This window comes from Hyperoodon ampullatus (genome assembly GCF_949752795.1).
Source record: "Hyperoodon ampullatus genome assembly, chromosome: 1".
Taxonomy (NCBI): domain Eukaryota; kingdom Metazoa; phylum Chordata; class Mammalia; order Artiodactyla; family Ziphiidae; genus Hyperoodon; species Hyperoodon ampullatus.
In genome coordinates, this window is record NC_136914.1 from 94799137 (window position 1) to 94818802 (window position 19666).

Here is a 19666-nt window from a genome sequence, read left to right on the forward strand (position 1 = left end):
AGGTTGGGGACTGCTATTATATTGAATTGCCAGCATTTTCATCAAGAAAATTTTTATGTTTTATTTTACTTTTTTTTTTACTAAGATATAATTAACCTATCATGATATTCACTCTTTTAAGTGAACAATTCAGCGGTTTTGGTATAGGCACAAAGTAGCACAACCATAGTTTGTCCAAATTATGGAAGACATTCTAAACCATGGCAGGATGTTTGGATTTTATTCTAGTGGACAATAGAAAGCCATCTGAAGTGTAAGCAGGGTAAGACAAAGGCATCAGAGATTCAAATGAATGAACTGGTTTCTTGGAAAATGTGGGAAGGTAATTTAAGGTATTAAAATGATCTTCATCTCTCAGGGGTTTCATTGCTACTCTGCTTCCACAGTTTTGTATCCACTCCCTGAGGGGCTGTCTGGTCAGTCTTTAACTTGCCATTGGGAAGGCTGGCATGGGCAAAAGAGTGAGGAGGAAGATAGGAGGTGCAGTGTTTTTTTTTTCATTACTATCTAATTCCAGAACATTTTATCACTCCAGGAAAAAACTTCATATCCATTAGCAGTCACCCCTCATTTTCCTCTGCTCAGCCTCTGACGACCACTGGTCTGCTTTCTGTTTCTATAGATTTGCCTATTCTGGATATTTTGTATAAATGGAATTATATAATATGTGACCTTTTGTGTTTGGCTTTCACTTAGCACAATGTTTTCAAGGTTCAAGCATGTCATAGCATGTATCATCACTTCTTTTTATGGCTAAGTAATATTCCATTGTATGTATATATTTAGTTTCATTTATATTTTTATAATTCTTTAATATCATATATAATAGGTAGCAAGTTACACTTAAATTTGGAAAACCTGTTAGGAATTTTATATTCTTTAAATGACTTCATGACTTGTCAGTTTACTAATATTTAAACTAAAAATTGATAGTTACTTCCTAAAATTTTGTTGACTTTTATTAAAAGCACTCAGTTGTCTTTTAATAATTTTGTTTGGCATTACAAACCATTTTACTAGTCATATTGTTTGTTCTGGTGGTCTTCAAATGAGAAAACTAGTAATCATCCCAGCATAAACCTAGATACAGCATATAGTCTTAGAGTCTAGAACTGGCAGAAAGAATGTCTTGCTTACAGGTAGAAACTTCTAGGTGGTCATCCAAAAGATTGTTAAGAACTTTTTTTAATAGCCTGTTAAATTGGATGAGTTTCCACTAATATTGAAAAGACTAATACTAATTTCCAAGTTTTCTCATTACTTATACTCTTTTTACAGTCAAGCTGTAATGTTCTGGTGGCAGTCATAAGGTAAATTAAAAAAACAAAGACATTTGTGATATGCTGGCACATAGTAGGTGTTCAAATACTTGTTGATTTTTATATGCTCACTATGAACAGAGTATTGCAATTGCTTCCTGTTTTATATAACTGCAGGTATTCAGTTCAGCTCAATATTGAATAATTGAATTAGCTAAACCTGCTAAATGTTGTCTACTCTTGAGTTTCATAGATATTTTTAAATTCTCCAGTGAGGTCAATAAATGTAAAGTAGATGTTTTGATGTTTTCACTACAGTGTAAGCTCCGTGAGGACAGGGATTTTTGCTGTTTGTTCACTGCTGTTTGTATGCACACTGTATACAGTTATATGTGATTCATAATGCTTGTCTCAGAACTCTGACCAAGTTTCAGTATTGTTGCCTGACAGCAAGATGTTGCTGTACTTTCTGACCTTCTTATTTTTTCCATTGGTACTACATTTTACATATTTTTAAGGTAAATACTAATGATATTATTTGCTAACACTTATTAAGTACTTGCCATGTGCTGGACACTGTACAGAGTGCTTCACATTCATAGAGTCATCCATTCATAGATGAATCCTCAGTGTCCAGGTACTGGTCTTATCCTCATTGTGCAGATGAGGCTGAGAGAGAAACCTTTGTACTTATGTATACCTATGGTAGTCTTAGAGCACTGTCTTAACTTCTGCTTTCCTTTAAACATAAAAAAAACTTAAAAATTTTTTATTGCACAAGTACATATTCATTTTTTAAAAAGACAGTATGCTAAGCAAATTAAAAGAAAATAAAATCCAATAGTTCTACTACTTTAGAAAGGAGCACTGTTGAATTTGGGTTTTATTGTTGCTTTTAGCCACAATTGATAATTAACTTTCATTGAAACCATATATATTTGACTGACTAAAAGTGGGTATGTGAATTACTCTTAAATAAATGTGCTTACAAATATCTATTTTAAGTGCTATATTTATAAAGTTGCTAGAAATCTTAATTATAGTGTTAAAATTTTCAGGAATTAAACGTATGTCATAAAGAAAAGGAGAGGCTGAGTGATGAACTCCTTATAAAATCAGACCTGGAAACTGTTGTTCATCAGCTTGAACAAGAAAAGCAAAGACTTAACAAAAAAATTGAAAGTTTCGCAGTTACAGGTAAAATATAAAATGTTGATAACTTAAAAAGTGATTGTGATGTCTTCTTAATGTATTATTTTTAGTAGTAGATGATCTTTCATTCATTCATTCAATAAATATTTGTTGAGTGCTTGCTGTGTATCAGAAACCACAGTAGGCACTGAGATACAGTAGAAAACCTCTCTGCCTCAAGGACCTTACAGGGGGCCTTTTACATTCTGACTAATTGGTACAGGGAACCCCATTTGAATATTTTTCAATGTACATATATCCTTCTTTGAGGCATGCAGTAAGAGAATTAATTAAGACTACGTGGAAGACCATTCTGAAATAGTGGAAAATTGAAGTATAGAATCTTTTTAAGTAAATGCAGTTTTATCACCTTAAAGTACACACACACACACTTGAAATAGGCTTTCTGCCAGGTACCCCATCCTAAATGAGTTGGTTTAAGGAACTTGTAAGAATTCATTCATTTGTTCATTCATTCATTTGACAAGTGTTTATGAACCGGTTTTGGTGCCAGGGTACATAATGGTAAACGAGATACACAAAGGCCCCTGCTCTTGTGGCGGCTTTAATCTAGTTAGGGAGACAAACTAGTAGCACATAAGTGAAGAAGTTAGTTTTAGGTGATAAGGGTTTTCAAGTACAATGGGAGGGTATGCTAGAGATCGACTGATCCAAGGGCTTAGTGACAGGACACCAGCCATATGAAGATCTGGGGCAATTTTCCAGGCAGAGGGGATGGCACGTGTGGAAGCCTGGTGCCATCAAACTCCATGTAGTGAAAGAAAGCCAGTGTGCTATTTTAAGAAGAAGCAATATCCTAGGCTCCTCAGCATTCATGTGGATAATCTGTCTGACCTTCTCTACTTACCAGCTGTATGACTTGAGCATGTTACTTAGCAGTGCTTCAGTTTCCATATCTATGTGGTTAATGATGGCACCTAACCCAAAAGGTTGTTGTGAGGATTAAATGGGTTAATATATTATTAAAGTGCTTAGACCTACATATAAAAGTTTGCAATTTACTTCCTTTCATGCTAGCTCTATCCTGCCATTTCAGTGTAATTTTTCAAATACCTGAAACTCCCTCGTTCCTTTGTGTTTTGAATACATCCCCCTGCCCAAAACCTAGCCATGGATCAACCAAAGCACTCACACACTAGCAGCCAAGCAGTCCTTGCGTGTGCACCCAACAGTATCGACGGCACCATAACTTGTATGGTCCCAAACCACAGCACCCACCCCTCAGTGATGTATGGAAATCTTACTCTATACTTCTTTTTTTTTTTTTTTTTACAGATTTATTTGTGTAATTCTTTTTTTTTTTAAATTAGTTTCTGCTTTATAACAAAGTGAATCAGTCATACATATACATCTGTTGCCCCATCCCTTCCCTCTTGCGTCTCCCTCCCTCTCACCCTCCCTATCCCACCCCTCCAGGCGGTCACAAAGCACCGAGCTGATCTCCCTGTGCTCTGCAGCTGCTTCCCACTATCTATCTACCTTACGTTTGGTAGTGTATATATGTCCATGCCTCTCTTTCGCTTTGTCATAGCTTACCCTTCCCCCTCCCCATATCCTCAAGTCCATTCTCAAGTAGGTCTGTGTCTTTATTCCTGTTTTACCCCTTGGTTCTTCATGACATTTTTTTTCTTAAATTCCATATATATGTGTTAGCATACGGTATTTGTCTTTCTCTTTCTGACTTACTTCACTCTGTATGACAGACTCTAGGTCTATCCACCTCATTACAAATAGCTCAGTTTCGTTTCTTTTTATGGCTGTTACTCTATACTTCTTACTGCTTAGTTGCCCAGTCTCTGCAGGGAACATTTTCAAGTGTTTTTCATTCTCAGTAAACCCATTCTAAGAGGATAATCTTAACCTTTGGTTTCCCCTAAGAAAATGGAAGCCGTCAGGGAGGCATTTCGTTGGTTTCCTGTCCGCAGATCTTGAACCTGTCCATCTTTATCTTCCCTCCTGTTACTTGTACCTCTTATGAAAGGCCACTGCCTCCCTCTGTTCTCTAGATCCCATTCTCTCTAATTTTAAAATGCTTTCATATTAATTATCTCCTTTCCTAACTTTAGCCTTTGTACTGTTTTTTCCCATTGGTATTCAAACATGCTTACCCTTCTCCCATTCTAAAAGCAAAAATTGTACCCATTCCTATCCAGCCACTCTTTCCTTCTCATCATAGCTTTAATGTCTTAAAAAGTCATCTATACTTTTCTGCTTGATCACCAACTACCCTTTAGCACCTCAGTCCACTCCAGTTGGCTCTGTCCTCACGTCACCAATAAAACAGCTTGTTAAGGTCACCACTCACCTCCATTATGCTAAATGCAGTGGACACTTTTCCATTCATCAATTTATTTGACTTAGCATTTAACACATTTGCCTGTTCCTTCCACTCTCATACTTTCTTACCTCTCTGGTCACTCCTCAGAATGAATTCCCCTATTCATTCTCCAGATTGCATTGCATGCTGTTCTTTTGTAGCTCTTGTCCTACTACAACTAGAATAATTATTTGACCTTGGCTATGTTTTTCATACTTGTATCCTTAGCTCATGCTGGGCATATAGTAAATACTCAATAATTATCTGTGGAGTGAATGAAAGAAAGTGAAGTGTGAAGTGAATCAGAATATGTCTTGAAAATCATTTCATGCTTTAGAGTTGTAAAGAATATCAGTTAAATTGAACTGTATGAAATTGCCAGTATTAGGCTACTTTTGACTCCTGAAAAGGTGATTTCTATGGTAAAAGTTAATAATTGTGTTTATTTGAAGAAAGACTAGTTGTTTTGACCTCTTTGTGTATATACTATATTAAATTCAAGCTTAATGGTAAAATTGCCCACATTATGATCAATTGTTTACAGGTAAATTTTCTTTTAGTGCATTTTCAGGTCATCAGAATGTACCATGTGGTGATTTACTGCTTCACTGTGTAGTACTAAATAGTACCTATCCTTGTATATGACAAAAGCAGAGGACTTTGACTTATTGGATTTTATTTAAACTTTTAATTTTTGCTTTTGTTTTTTTCCTCTTCTCCTTTCAGCATTTACCTCTTTGATATCTGGCAGTTATAGGTGATATATATGAAATAGCTAATGATTTTTAGTAACTTACATTGTAAAAGTTATTGATATAATTTATTTGGCTGATTATACATTTTATATACAACATTGTTTTAATATTTTGTACTTTAATTTGCAGAAAGAGAGCTTACTTTGGAAGTTGAGAGGATGAGGCTAGAACATGGAATAAAACGACAAGACAAGTCACCTTCTCGTTTAGATACGTTTCTGAAAGGTATAGAAGATGAACGAGATTTTTATAAGAAAGAGCTAGAAAGACTCCAGCATTTAATACAGCGAAGATCTTGCTCTCGAAGTCATTCTACATGTGTAAAAATTCCAGTATTTAAGACACTAGAAAAGGTAATATCTCTTTATGAGAGTAATTGATAAGGCAAGAAAGTATGAGCAAACTTTTATGGTTTATTATTGTATTAAATGTAACGTTATTCTACTTGCTTTTAAGAAGTCTTTCTTGATTTTGATTTTTGTTTTCTTCCATGACCTGTACTTTAGGAACACTGCATTAATTAGGAAAACTACTTAAGAACAAAGCAAAGCATACTGACTCCTGGAAATTAAGGAAAGATTGAATAGCTAGCTCATTATATATATGGGAGGAGTGCAGGGGCATCTGAGCTTCCAGAAACTGGAACCAGGAACTCATGCTACTGGACATTTCCTCTCTTTCTATCCTTTACTTTCTGTATCAGATGCATTTTGTCTCTTGAAGCAGAGTGGCTTTGTTTATATGGCTTCATGCCATTCCCAGCCTTGGACCAGTCAGAAAGCCAGGCCACATTGTACAGACCAGTCATCTTCCATGATAACTATGCAACAGGGGAAGGTACAAAATGTCAGTGAGTGCTGGACAGATCATCCCATTTGTCCACTACAATCACATTTACAACTCGGTGGTCTAAAGACATATATTACTTAAAGTTAACCATGATGTATAAGAGATTAAAAGCATGTGTCTCGGGCCTTCCCGGGTGGCGCAGTGGTTGAGAGTCCGCCTGCCGATGCAGGGGACGCGGGTTCGTGCCCCAGTCCGGGAAGATCCCACATGCCGCAGAGCAGCTGGGCCCGTGAGCCATGGCCGCTGAGCCTGCATGTCCGGAGCCTGTGCTCCGCAACGGGAGAGGCCACAACAGTGAGAGACCCACGTACCGTAAAAAAAAAAAAAAAAAAAAAAAAAAAAAGCATGTGTCTCTATTTTAGGTCTTAATTATTTTCAACATTTTATGAATATCATTTGGGTTCTTTAGATTTTTCTTTATTTTAAGCTTTGGAGCTATAGGAGTCCTGGAGGCTTATGTGACCCTAACATTGTGTACACACTAGATAAAATTAGGGGAAGTTGGGAGTAAAATCATTAAAACTCAGAACATTTGATTTCAGACTTGGCTCTATTAACCAATTATGTCATCTTTTTCCTGAAGATCTCTGTCCATTGTCAAATGGTCTTGAGTCATTTTCTGATTAGACTGTTTTTTAACCTCATTGGCTAGTGGCTGAATTTGATTTACAAAGTTTAGTTTAAACACTATGCTATGTTATCTGTTACAAGCACAATGAATTGGTGGAAAATGCAGTGCAAGTTAATTCATGTGTACTGAGTTGTTTTTCAAGCTCCATATATACCTAGGGATCAGGAAAAATCACTGATCACCTTCATTGTGTCAGACAATCTTCTACAAGATGGTTGATGAGTTTAATCAAGTATTTATTAAATAGAACTGAGTAGATAAGTACCTCAATGCTTTTAAATATTAGATTTGTTTGCTTGGTGTGAATTCATAATTGAAAGACAAATTGAGATATACTGGTAAGGTACTGGTGAAATTAGGAGAGACTTTCCCCCCCTTCAACTTATTTACTTCTTGAAATATTCTAATGTTACCTGACGTAGATAAAGAATTCACTTTCTAAAGTTTAGAAAGTTGGGACATTGATAGCATTTTAAAGTCCCAGTAATAAATTTCAGGCATGGTAGGGAATAATAGGTGATGTACATGAGTGAAATAGATGGAGTGTAAGACAGTTGTGAGTGCTGGGAACTAAATTCCCACCTAAAATTGGGTATTTTAAACGTGTTTAGAAACACTTGTTGGCAGACAACAAAGACCTCTCTAAAGCTGAATTAGGTACAGGCTGTGAGTTTTCAACCCCTGCTTTATGGCAAATTGTTAGGCAGAGTTTCTTGGGATTGCAGCAACTCAGAAAAATATTGACATTTTTAATATCAATGATTTTTGTCAACAGTACACCCATTGATTCTCTGTTGTCTGTGTAGGGATGGCACTGTCCTCTTTCATGTTGTACTCACTAGGGTTCCAAATGTGAGTTTTGAGTATAGTGTAGCGGAAAGTGCTTTGGAGTTGGAAACCTGATAGAAGTTTCAACTCTGCACACTGGCTTTATGACCTTAGACAAGTTACCTAACTTCACGTTTCCTCATTTGCAAAATGAGGAAAGTAACTACAGCCTCTTGTGAAGGTTACATGAGATAATTTGTAGAAGGGTTCAGCATAACACCTAGTTCCTAGTAAATGTTTCATTTCCTTATTATTTGCTGGTTCAAAGCACATCAGGTCTAGGTAGAAAGTTAGGTTCAGTTCAGTAGACATATACTGAGAATGTACTATGAATGAGACACCCAGAATATGAGATAAAGAAGACCTATTTCCTATCCTCACAGTCTTTAGCATTGTGTGTGTGCGTGTGTGTGTGTGTGTGTGTGTGTTAGGAACAATGGAGTGGTAAAAGGGAATTATTAACACAAATATAAATACCTACATACAAGATATATTTGGAAAAGTAGGGAATTCATTCATTTTACTGGGTACCATGCTAGGTGCTGAAGATGTGGTAAGACCAGATACCTACTGTGTCCCTGATAGAGCTTACATTTTAGTGGTAAAGACACGTTAGACACCCAATCATGTAAATAACTTTATAATCTCATGTATAGTAAGTGTTAATGAGGAAAGAATACAGGAAAGATTCAGAATGCTATGAAAGTACATTGAGGGAGATCTGAATTAGGTTGGAGAATCCTGAAGGACTCCTTAGAGAAAGTGACGTTTAAGCTGAGATCTAGACAGTAATGAAAATAGACTGTCAAATCCTTATTCATTGAGCTCTCCTTTTCTAAAACATAGGCAGCCCACCTCCTTTCTGTAAGATATTTTTATTTAGATACAGTTAAGTTACAGATTTTCTTTTATCATTATTTAAACGTTGATTAAGTCCTCACCCTGATTGCTTTTGTCCTATAATACATCTTGTCCTTTGTGTCCATATAGCTAATCTCATCCATTATGCCTTGATTTGGCTTGTTTAACCATTCAGTCACAGAAGACACTGAGGAATGTGCTAGGCTGTACAGTTACTTGTACTGGATGAGCAGCTATACACATACACTGTTAATTCCTCCCCTGGAGAGGGTTATAAACTAGGATTCCCAACAATCAGTATGAATCAGAATCACCTGGAGGGCTTGATAAACCAGTTACTGGGCCCTGTCCCCAAAGTTTCTGATTGAGTAGGTCTGGGGTGGGCCCCAAAACTTGCATGCCTAACAAGTTCCCAGATGCTACATGCTTCTGCTCTGGGGATTATACTTTAGTTACCACCAGTATAAACAATTCGGGGAGAATGACAGTTGAAACATCTCATGGAATCTGATCAAGTAGTATCAGTGGCAACTGGGTCCCTTGCTGGGAACTTGAAGGCCAGGAAATTTGCCCCAGTGCTCCAGCACTCTCTCTCCTTCTCTCCTTATAGATTAAAAATTGTGTTCCTTAATTACATTAAAGGAAGTTGTGTTCTTTTTGTCTGTTAGCATCTTTCAGTCAGTCTCATCATCAGCATCCTTGTGGCAACCAAATGGTGATAATTATAACAAATGATAACTTCTGTTTTTGAATTATGTTTCAGGGTGATTACAACTCAGAAATTCATCTGATCACAAGAGAAAGAGATGAACTTCAGCATATGCTAGAAAGATTTGAAAAACATATGGAGGATATACAGTCCAATGTTAAATTATTGACAGCAGAAAGAGATAAACTAAGTGTCTTATATAATGAAGTAAGATATTGATTATAATTAAGCCAACAGATTATATAGCACCAGTTAACTGTAATGGTACCAGTATATATCCTTTAAATTACTATAGGGCTTCCCTGGTGGCGCAGTGGTTGAGAGTCCGCCTGCCGATGCTGGGGACGCGGGTTTGTGCCCCGGTCCGGGAGGATCCCACGTGCCGCGGAGCGGCTGGGCCCGTGAGCCGTGGCCGCTGGGCCTGCGCGTCCAGAGCCTGTGCTCCGCAACGGGAGAGGCCACAGCAGTGAGAGGCCCGCGTACCGCAAAAAAAAAATTTAAAAAAAAATTACTATAATATATGGACCTTAGTGATTTTCCTTCAGAGTTAGAATTAATAAGTAATAGTTTCTGCTATCATCCTGTTCCCAAAGCAGAGATTTCTATTGCTTTTTCATACTTATTCTTCCTCTTTTCTAGCTTATCTATGGGTCAGGTCAATTAGGGATAATTCCCTATTTCTAAAACTACGGAATGGGTCTCAGCTTGACTCTGAGCCAAGTGTATCCTTCGGATTCAGACATGTTGGGATATGTCTATGAAACAGTGGGTAGCACTCACTAATTGGATATTAAGGACTTAGCTTCTAGGGATAGGGAGGGGAGATTCAATACAGTTTGGGCTAATTATAAAGCCTCAGTTGTTAGAGGACAAGGTGAGTCTGAGCAAAGCATGGTGTTTATCACCAAAATTTGTTCCCATACCAATCTCCCATGAAATCCTATTGCTATTTTGAGAGGGAGAGAAGGACATACGGGTTAAGAGGCCAAGTTGAAAAAGCCGTTTTCACTTCTGGTGCTTTTTTGGGATTCTGCAGTACAAATTGATCCACTTCTGGGCTTTTCCCACTGTTGGCTTAGATTTCTGCTTTCTTGGGACTGCTTAGTTTATTACTAGTTGTCCGTCTGCTATTTGGTTTCCCAAATTTTGTGGCTGGCACTTCCCTCAATCTCCTTGTCCTTTGTTTTTATTATTACTATTATTACATTAATCCTTTTACTCTCATTTTGGTGGCATTTGGGAAGAGAGCAAAAGTAGCATACGTTTAGTTTGCCTTTTTTTAACTGGGAGCATGTCCGATGTTTTTTAATTTATATCTTTAATACATTAAGGCTCAGGAAGAATTATCTGCACTCAGACAAGAATCTACCCAAACCACAGTCTCCCATAATACTGTTAGTCTTATGGAAAAGGAAAAAGAACTTGCATTATCTGACTTAAGAAGGATTATGGCAGAAAAAGAAGCTTTAAAAGAAAAGTTAAAAGTACGTATTGACTTAATTGACTTATTTTTAAAAGATAATTTATTGAGAAAAGGGGAGGTCTTTTTATATGTTTTCCTGTGACATGACTATTTTGAATCTAGATCAGGGGTTGGCAAACAATGGCACATGAGCCAAATCCAGAACGCTGTGTTTTTGTATAGCCCGTGTGCTAAGAATGGTTTTTACATTTTAAAATCATTGAAAAAATATCAAAAGAAAAATATTTCATGAGACATGAAAATTATGAAACTCAGATTGCATCGTTGATAATACTCATTAATTGGAATACTCATTGGAATACTCATTCGTTTATGTGTTTTGTGTAGCTTTTTTTGTTCTGCAGTGGCAGAGTTGAGTAACTGCAACAAAAACTGTATGGTCCACAAAGCCTGAAATATTTATCCTCTGGTTCTTTATAGAAAAGAACCAACCTCTGATCTCAATAGGAAGTCCTTCATGTGGAGGGGCATTATCTTTTTTTGCAAAACAACTTCATTGAGATATTCACTTTACTATATAATTCACCCATTTAAAGTGTACAATTCTTTGGTTTTAGTATATTCACAGCCTTGTTCAACCATCACCACAGTCAATTTTAGAGGATTTTCATTACCTCGAAAAGAAACCCTGTACCCAATAGCAGCCACTCTTAATTTTCCCCAGCCTCCTCAGGCCTAGACAACCACTAATCTACTTTCTATCTCTAGATTTACCTACTCTGGACATTTCATATAAATTGAATCATTCAGTATGTGTTTCTTTATGTCTGGCTTCCGTAGCTTAGCATTATGTTTTCAAGGTTCATCCATTATGTAGTATGTATCAATACTTTATTCCTTTTTATTGTGGAATAATATTCCATTTTATGGATAGAAAATATTTATCATTGGGGTGGTTTCTACTTTTTGGATGTTACGAATAATGGTGCTATGAACATTTGTATACAACTTTTTGTGTGGATATATGTTTTCATTTATCTTGGACATATACCTAGATTTATATGATAACTATAACTAACCATTTGAGCAACTGCCAAGCTGTTTTCCAAAGTGGCTTTACCATTTATATTCCCACCAACAGTGTACAAGAGTTCTAATTTCTCTACATCCTCACCAATACTTGTTACTATCTTTTTTATTATCATCATGCTGGTGGGTGTGAAGTAGTATCCATTGTGGTTTTCATTTGCATTTCTCTGTTAGCTAATGTGCTTATTTTCAGTGCTTATTTGGTCACTTGTATATCTTCTTTAGTGTCTATTCAGATCCTTTGCCCATTTTTAAATGGGGTTGTCTCATTATTATTGAATTGTAAGAATACTTTATATCAATATATTCTCAATACAGCCCCCTTATCAGATATATGATTTGCAAATACTTTCCCCCATTCAGTGGGTTGTCTTTTCATTTTCTTAGTATTGTCCTTTGAAGCACAGATAGTTTTTAATTTTGATGAAGTCCAATTTATCTATTTTTTCTTTTATTGCTTGTGCTTTTGGTATAATATCTAGGGGCAGTATTTTATATTTCATAATCTCCCCCAAAATTTTAATGTACATAAAGCACTTAATACTGCTCAGTACATTATAAGAACTCAATATTAACTATTACTGTTACTATTACAGAGTCCATAGTTTACTTCCAATAAATATTATTGAATTAATGCTTAGAAATTAGTCGCTAGGATTAAGAATAAAAACATTTAAGTATTATAAGGGTAGTCTTTATGTCATAAATTTTCAGTTAAAGTTTTACCCCTACAAAATACTTTTAATTGGGATCCTTTAGAATATTGCCTTCCAGAAAGTACTTTTTTAATAAAAATAATTGTTAAAATTACCAAATGGAAAACTTGTGTGCAATATGGCAACTTTTACTACAAGCTACTGGTTTAGCCTTTTCCATATCATTGAAATGACTAAGGAATGTAAAAACAGGATTAAAAAAATGCACTTGTACCAAAAACTCAGAAAAAGTGACATTCATATGACCAGGATCTTTCTGGATTACAAGAGCCAGGATTTATGTGTTTACAATAGGTCTTTTACATAAAAACTGAACTAATCCTCTCAGTCTTTAAGTCTTCTCTAGTAGTTTCCTGTTGTTCCACTGTCTATCTACCCAGTTGTTGAACCCAGGCACTGAGTCCTCTTTCCCTGAAAGCTCCTATCTCTCATTTAATCACAAAGTCCTATTGATGCTACCTCTTAAATAATAGTTAACATTTATTAAGCAGCTTTCCATGTGGGAAGCTCTGTTCTGAGTGCTTTTTACAAGAGCTATCTCAATAAATCTTCACAATTGCCTTTTTAGTCGAGTAATGCTTACAGATGCAGTCTCTGAGTTACAGTGAGTTTAAATAATTTGCCCAACCAACAGACACTTGAAAAGATGCTCAACATCGCTAATCATCAGAGAAATGAAATTCAAAACCGCAACGAGATATCACCTTATACCTGTCAGAATGGCTGTCATCAAAAAAACCACAAATAGCGAATGTTGGCAAGGATGTGGAGAAAAGGGAACCCTTGTACACTGTTGGTGGGAATGTAAATTGGTGCAGCCACTGTGGAAAACAGTATGCAGGTTCCTCAGAAACCTAAAAATGCAACTACTGTATGATCCAGCAATTCCATTCCTGGGTATATATCTGAAGAAAATGAAAACACTAATTTGAAAAGATATATGTTCATAGCAGCATTATTTATAGTTGCCAACATATGAACACAACTTAAGTGTCCATCAACAAATGAATGGATAAAGAAGATGTGTGTGTGTGTGTGTGTATATATATATATATATATATACACACACACACATACATACATACATACATACACAGACACACAAACAATGGAGTACCCACTCAGCCATAACAAAGAATTAAACTTTGGCATTTGCAACAACATGGGTGGACTTGGAGGGTATTATGCTTAGGTAAGTCAGAGGAAGACAAATACTGTATGTTATCACATATATAGAATCTAAATAAAACAAACTAGTGAATATAACAAAAAAGAATCAGACTCACAGATATAGAGAATAAACTAGTGGTGACCAGTGGGGAGAGGGAAGGGGAGAGGAGCAAAATGGGATAGGAGATTAAGAGGTACAAACAACTATGTATAAAATAAATAAGCTACAAGGGTATATTGTACAGCACAGGGAATACAGCCAATATTTTATAAAAGCTATAAGTGAAATATAATCTTTAAAAATTGTGAATCACTATGTTGTACACCTAAGACGTATAATATTGTGAATCAACTATACCTTAATTTTAAAAAAGCAGTAATAATAATTTGTCCAAGATCACCTGTTAATGAAGTCACAAAGAATCTGGCTCCTCAGCTCACACTGGTTTCTCTCCAATCAGCCTACTTGTTTCTGTTCCCCTGCTACCATCCTATTCTGGCCATTATTCTCTCTCAACTGCACTAGTGTATTAGCGGCCTCTCAAATCTGTATTTCACACTGAAGTCAGAGTCATCTTTCAAAGATATAAATCCGATCACAGCACTTCCTACTTAAAATCCATTAACTGTTTTCAGGGACTTTGATGATTGGCCCTTGCCTACTTCAAGGTCTAGCTTCTTTTCCCCAAGCTCATCCCCCCCCATTCCTCACCCCTCAGTTTCTCAACACCAGGCTTAATGGACTTTTTCTTGCCCCCAACTTTCTAAGGAAAAAATCCTTCACCCCTTCCAGTCCCCTCACCTGGCTAATTCCTGTTCATCCTTTATAGCCAAGTTAAACATCATTTCCTCACAAAGGAAATGAACCCTAGATCCTAGACTCCCTTTCAATATGTCGCCATAAAGTTCCTTTTTCTAGCAGAATATTCATGGATTTTATTTTAATATCTTGTTTAAGGTTTGTCTTTAATAGACTATGATGTCTATGACATCAGAGACTTTATCCATTTTACTGTATTCCTAATACCTTACTTGGCGCTGGGTATATAGTATATACTCAATACCAGGTGAATGATTTAATAAACAAAAAAATGCATACAGCACAGTGACCTTTTCAATGAAATATATAATCCAAACATCAGATGTCTTTACTTATTTTTAATGAATAACATGGATGGAAGTAAGAATTTGCACGAAAAATTCTCACAGAACACCAACGTATCACTTGTCCTAGACTTAGCATCAGCAAAAGTTGGATAAGGTAATATAACCAAAAATAACAACACTCGTGTTTACACTGTTGACCAGCTCATTGTTGAAACTCTGATCGCTTGCATGACCCTGTAGTATTCTGCTTCCTGTGTCTTTCTGATCCCATCTGTTCTTCCTTTATACTCTGTTCCTCTTTCATCTCCTCTCATGAGGGCATTCTCCTGAGCTTACTTAACCTGCTGGGTTTTTCCCTTTATAGTTGTGCTAATGGATTGATCTGTGTAAATCTTTATAAATGAACCCATACCAATCTGTGTCTTCTGTTATAGTCATACATGGAGGTAAAGCATAAAAGATGAGAACCTCTTGTGTTTTTGTTTTCAACCAAAAGCATTGTTTTTATAAAATTTCTAATGATTTTCTTTCTAAAACATTTCTATGTTATAAAAAGACAGATAAAATAGTACTGTAGACTTGCATTGCTTACTTTGGTAATTTTGTTTTATTATCTGATGTGAATGAACATCTTCTATAAAATTCTCTTACAGCATCTCCATGAAATGAGTATTTTTGGAAAATCAGAATTAGAGAAAACTGTTGAACATTTGACATGTGTTAATCACCAGGTAATTTATCAAACTGAATTTGGAGTGTATTTTGTTGTATGAATGACTATTTTAATTATAATTTTACTGTATGTTTTTAAAATTACAAAATAATATGTTAGAGAAACTGTATAACAGTGACTAGGAGTATGTACTCTGAAGGTTGACTACTTAGATTCAAATCCATCTTTGTCACCTATTACCTGTAGGCAAGTTTCTTAAACTTTTCATCCCTTAATTTCTTTATTTGTAAGATAGAAATGGTGCTAATACTTAGAGTTTTTGTGAAAATTAAATGAGTTAATAGGTATCAAGAACTTAGTATAGTTACTGACATATCGTAAGCACTCAGTAAGTGTTAGCTGTGATTATTGTTGTTTTGCTCTTGTTTAAAAAATCATGTAATACAGACTTAGAGTAAAAAGTGAAAATCATTTTCATTCCTTATTGCTCTCACTAGAGATAGGGCTTTTAACAAATTGGTATGTGTTCTGATAGTCTTTTTTTCTTTCTGTGTTTTGTTTTGACTAGTTTCCTTTTCCCTGTCTTCACTGTTTTTATTTGTCTACTAATTCTCTCATCTGTTTCTGTCAGCTTTGGGCCAGTTGATTTTTTTTCCTCTTCCTCATAGGTTGTATTTTCCTGCTTCTTTGTATGCCTGGTAACTTTAGATTGGATGTCAGACATTGTGAATTTTATTTTCTTGGTTGCTGGAGGGCTTGTATTCCTAGAAACACTGTTGAAGTTTGTTCTGGGATACACTTAAGTCAGGTGGAAGTAGCTTGTTACTTTTTGGTTTTGCTTTTAAGCTTAATTAGGTGGGACTAGAATGGCATTTAGTTTCGGACTAATTTTGTTTTACTATTGAAACCAAATCTTTTTGAGTACACTCACTACCAGTTGCCTCATGAATTATGAGGTTTTCAAATGACTGATGGGAAAAGAACCAATTCCTGGCCCTGCATGAGCCCTCAGTACTATTCCCTCTAATTCTTTGATGGTTCTTTCCCTGGCCTTGGGTAGCTCTCTGTAAGCTGTGCTCTACTTAGCTGAAGATTCAAGGGGCACCCTTTATAGATCTCTGGTGCTCTTACTCTGTGCACTTCTCCTCCAGTATCCGCCCTGTGAATTCTAACTGATTTGGCCTCCCTTGACTCTCAGTCCTGTATTCTGAACTTAGGGGAATCACCAGGTCCAGCTGGTTTCTTTCCCTGTGCCACAGCCTGGAAATTCTTCAGGCAATAAACTGGAACAATTATAGGGCTCATCTCACTTGTTTCATCTCTCAGGGGTCACTATCCATCATTGCCTAATGCCCAGTGTCTTGAAAACCATTGTTCCATATACTTTGCCCAAATTTTAGTTATTTCAGGTAGAAGGGTCCCTGTCACTCTAGCCTGCCCAGAATCTGAAAGCAAGAATTAATGAACTGGAAAATATATCTGAAGTACTAGAAGTCATTGGAAAGAGACTAGGAGATAGAAAATATAAAATAAGTTAAAGCCTTAGAGAATAAAGTGAGAAGGTCCAACATTTATTTAGTCAAAATTCTAGGAGAATATAATAAAATATGGGAGAAGGCTGTATTTGAAGACATAATAACTGATACTTTTCTAGGTATGATAGAAAACACAGGAATCCTCTGATTCAGGATGTACAGTGAATTCCAGTAGCATGACAAATCCCAAGCAAATCCATACCATTTTTATAGCAATAAATAATACAAGATACCTATGTATAATTTTGCAGGATCTTAATAGAAAACATTTTGCATCCTTACTTAAAGACATTAAGGAAGACCTAAATAAGTGGAGAGATATATCCAATTTATTAAAAAGGTGACAGATATTATGTTTATAGAAAAATGTAAATTCTCCCCAAATTCATCTGTAGAGTTGATGTAGTTTCAGCTAAAATCCCAAGAAGATGGGTGGGTAGGTGGATGTGTGTGAGAGTGAACACTGACAATAGATTTTAAAATTTACATGGAAGCAAAGAGCCAAGAATCACAAAGAAATTTTAATGAAGAACGTGGTGTGGAACTTGTCTTACTAGATATGAAGGCTTTAGAGTCATTAATTAAGATAGGGTGGTAGTGCTCAGGGATTAAGAGAGTGATAAAACCCAGTAGAGAGCAAACCCACAAAATATGGAAATTTGATATGTAGAGGACTCAGATGAATGGGGTAAGAGAGGATTATTCAGTAATTTATTGTTTCTGGGACAATTGTTCATATATATGTACATAAAAAAGTAATTGGGGACTTCCCTAGTGGTCCAGTGGGAAAGACTCTGCACTCCCAATGAAGAGGGCCCAGGTTCAATCCCTGGTCAGGGAACTAGATCCACACACGCATGCCGTAACTAAGAGTCCACATGCTGCAACTAAAAGATCCCACATGCCGCAATGAAGATCTCATGTGCCGCACCTAAGACCCAGCACAGTCTGGATGGATGGATGGATGGATGGATAGATAGATATTTTTTTAAATAAAAAATAAAAGGAATTGGATCCTACCTAAAATATACCAGACCCAAAAAATCAGTTCAAGGTTATTTGCAGCCTTGAATGTTCAAGAAATAGCTACAAATTTTAGAAGAAAATACAAGAGAAAAATCTTTTTTACCTTGGCAAAATAATAATAATAGCAATCATTTATATAGTATTTACTGTGTGTCAGGTACTATTCTCAACATTTTATATATATTCATGTATATAATTTTAATTCTCACAACAACCATAAGAAGTAAATGCTGATATTATCCTTATTTCACAGATAAGGAAACAGAGGGGAAGCTTGCCCAAGATCACACAGCTAGCAGGTGTCAGGTGCCAGTGTTTGCTCCTAAACAAGACACAAATAAGTTTATTCCTTTAAAGAAAACATAGATAAATAGGACCACATTGACAAGAACATCTTTGTTTATCAAATAGCCATAAATTGAAAAGACAAGCCACTAATGCAGAGAACAACTTACCATACATTTAACCTAAAAAAAACTCAACAGAAGATGTGAATTGACACTTCATGGCAGAAGAAATTATAAATGGTTAATAAATATAAAGAGATGTTCTACCTCAATAATAGGGGAAATACCAGTTACAACCACAGCAAAATCATTTCACATCCATCAGGTCATCAGAAATTAACAAGTTATAGCTAGTATTATTAGTTTTGTGAAGCTTCTGGGAGTGCAAACTGGTGGTACCTCTTTGGAGAATAACTTGGCATTGTTCTAGGTTAGCAAAGGCATACTCTATTAGCCAGCAAATCCATTTCTAGATATGAACCCTGGATCAAAGTCAATAAACTATGGCCCCTAGACCAAATCTGGTCTCCAGTCTGTTTTTGTAATAAAGTTTTTGTTGGAACACAGCCATGCTTATTAATACATTGCTTATGGCTGTTTCTTTGTTACAGTAGAGTAGTGGCAAAGGACCATATGGCTCACAAAACCTAAAATGTTTACTCTCTGACAGGAAATAGAAAACAATCTGGATATCAATTGTGAGGAAAATAAACAGTGGTAAGTCATATGTGGTGTGTTACAGAGCAACAAAAATGAATGAATAATAGCTACAAACATCAACATGCATGAATCTTGCAAATATGATGTTGAAGAAAATAGGCAGTATGATTCTGCTTATGTAAAGTTCAAAAACATGCTAACCTAAACTGTAAATTGTTTGGAGATTCATAACAAATGTGGTGTGCTAAGGAAAAGCAAGAAATGAGAAACAGAAGACTCAGGTTAGTGGACACTGTGGGCAGGAGTTAGGGGATGTCACTGGAGACTGCTCACAGTAGTGTCAAAGGTTCAGGTAATATTTTCTAAGCCAGGTGATGGGTACACAAATGTTCCTGTTTTTAATCTTTATACCACACATTTACTCTTGTTTGAACAAGAATCCTGGAAGATTTTAGTGCAAAAAAATTTTTTTTCCTTTCCTACCTCTGTATCCCACAAATTACCATCCAGAACTCTCATTCCTGGTGTTTACCTCCCTGTTTCTAAATAATGTGCTTGT

General features: G+C 36.0%; 1 protein-coding gene across 1 annotated transcript in view; it reads left to right on the top strand.

Moving 5' to 3' along the window:
• Positions 1-19666, top strand: part of CEP135 (centrosomal protein 135) — a gene marked incomplete at its 5' end in the record, with an annotated part of 73896 nt that overhangs the window by 22839 nt on the left and 31391 nt on the right. Inside the window, 5 exons of the mRNA XM_079701544.1 lie at positions 2318-2456; positions 5673-5896; positions 9476-9628; positions 10753-10905; positions 15580-15657. Coding sequence (XP_079557670.1) covers positions 2318-2456; positions 5673-5896; positions 9476-9628; positions 10753-10905; positions 15580-15657 — 747 coding nt within the window. The remainder of the gene's footprint in view (positions 1-2317; positions 2457-5672; positions 5897-9475; positions 9629-10752; positions 10906-15579; positions 15658-19666) is intronic.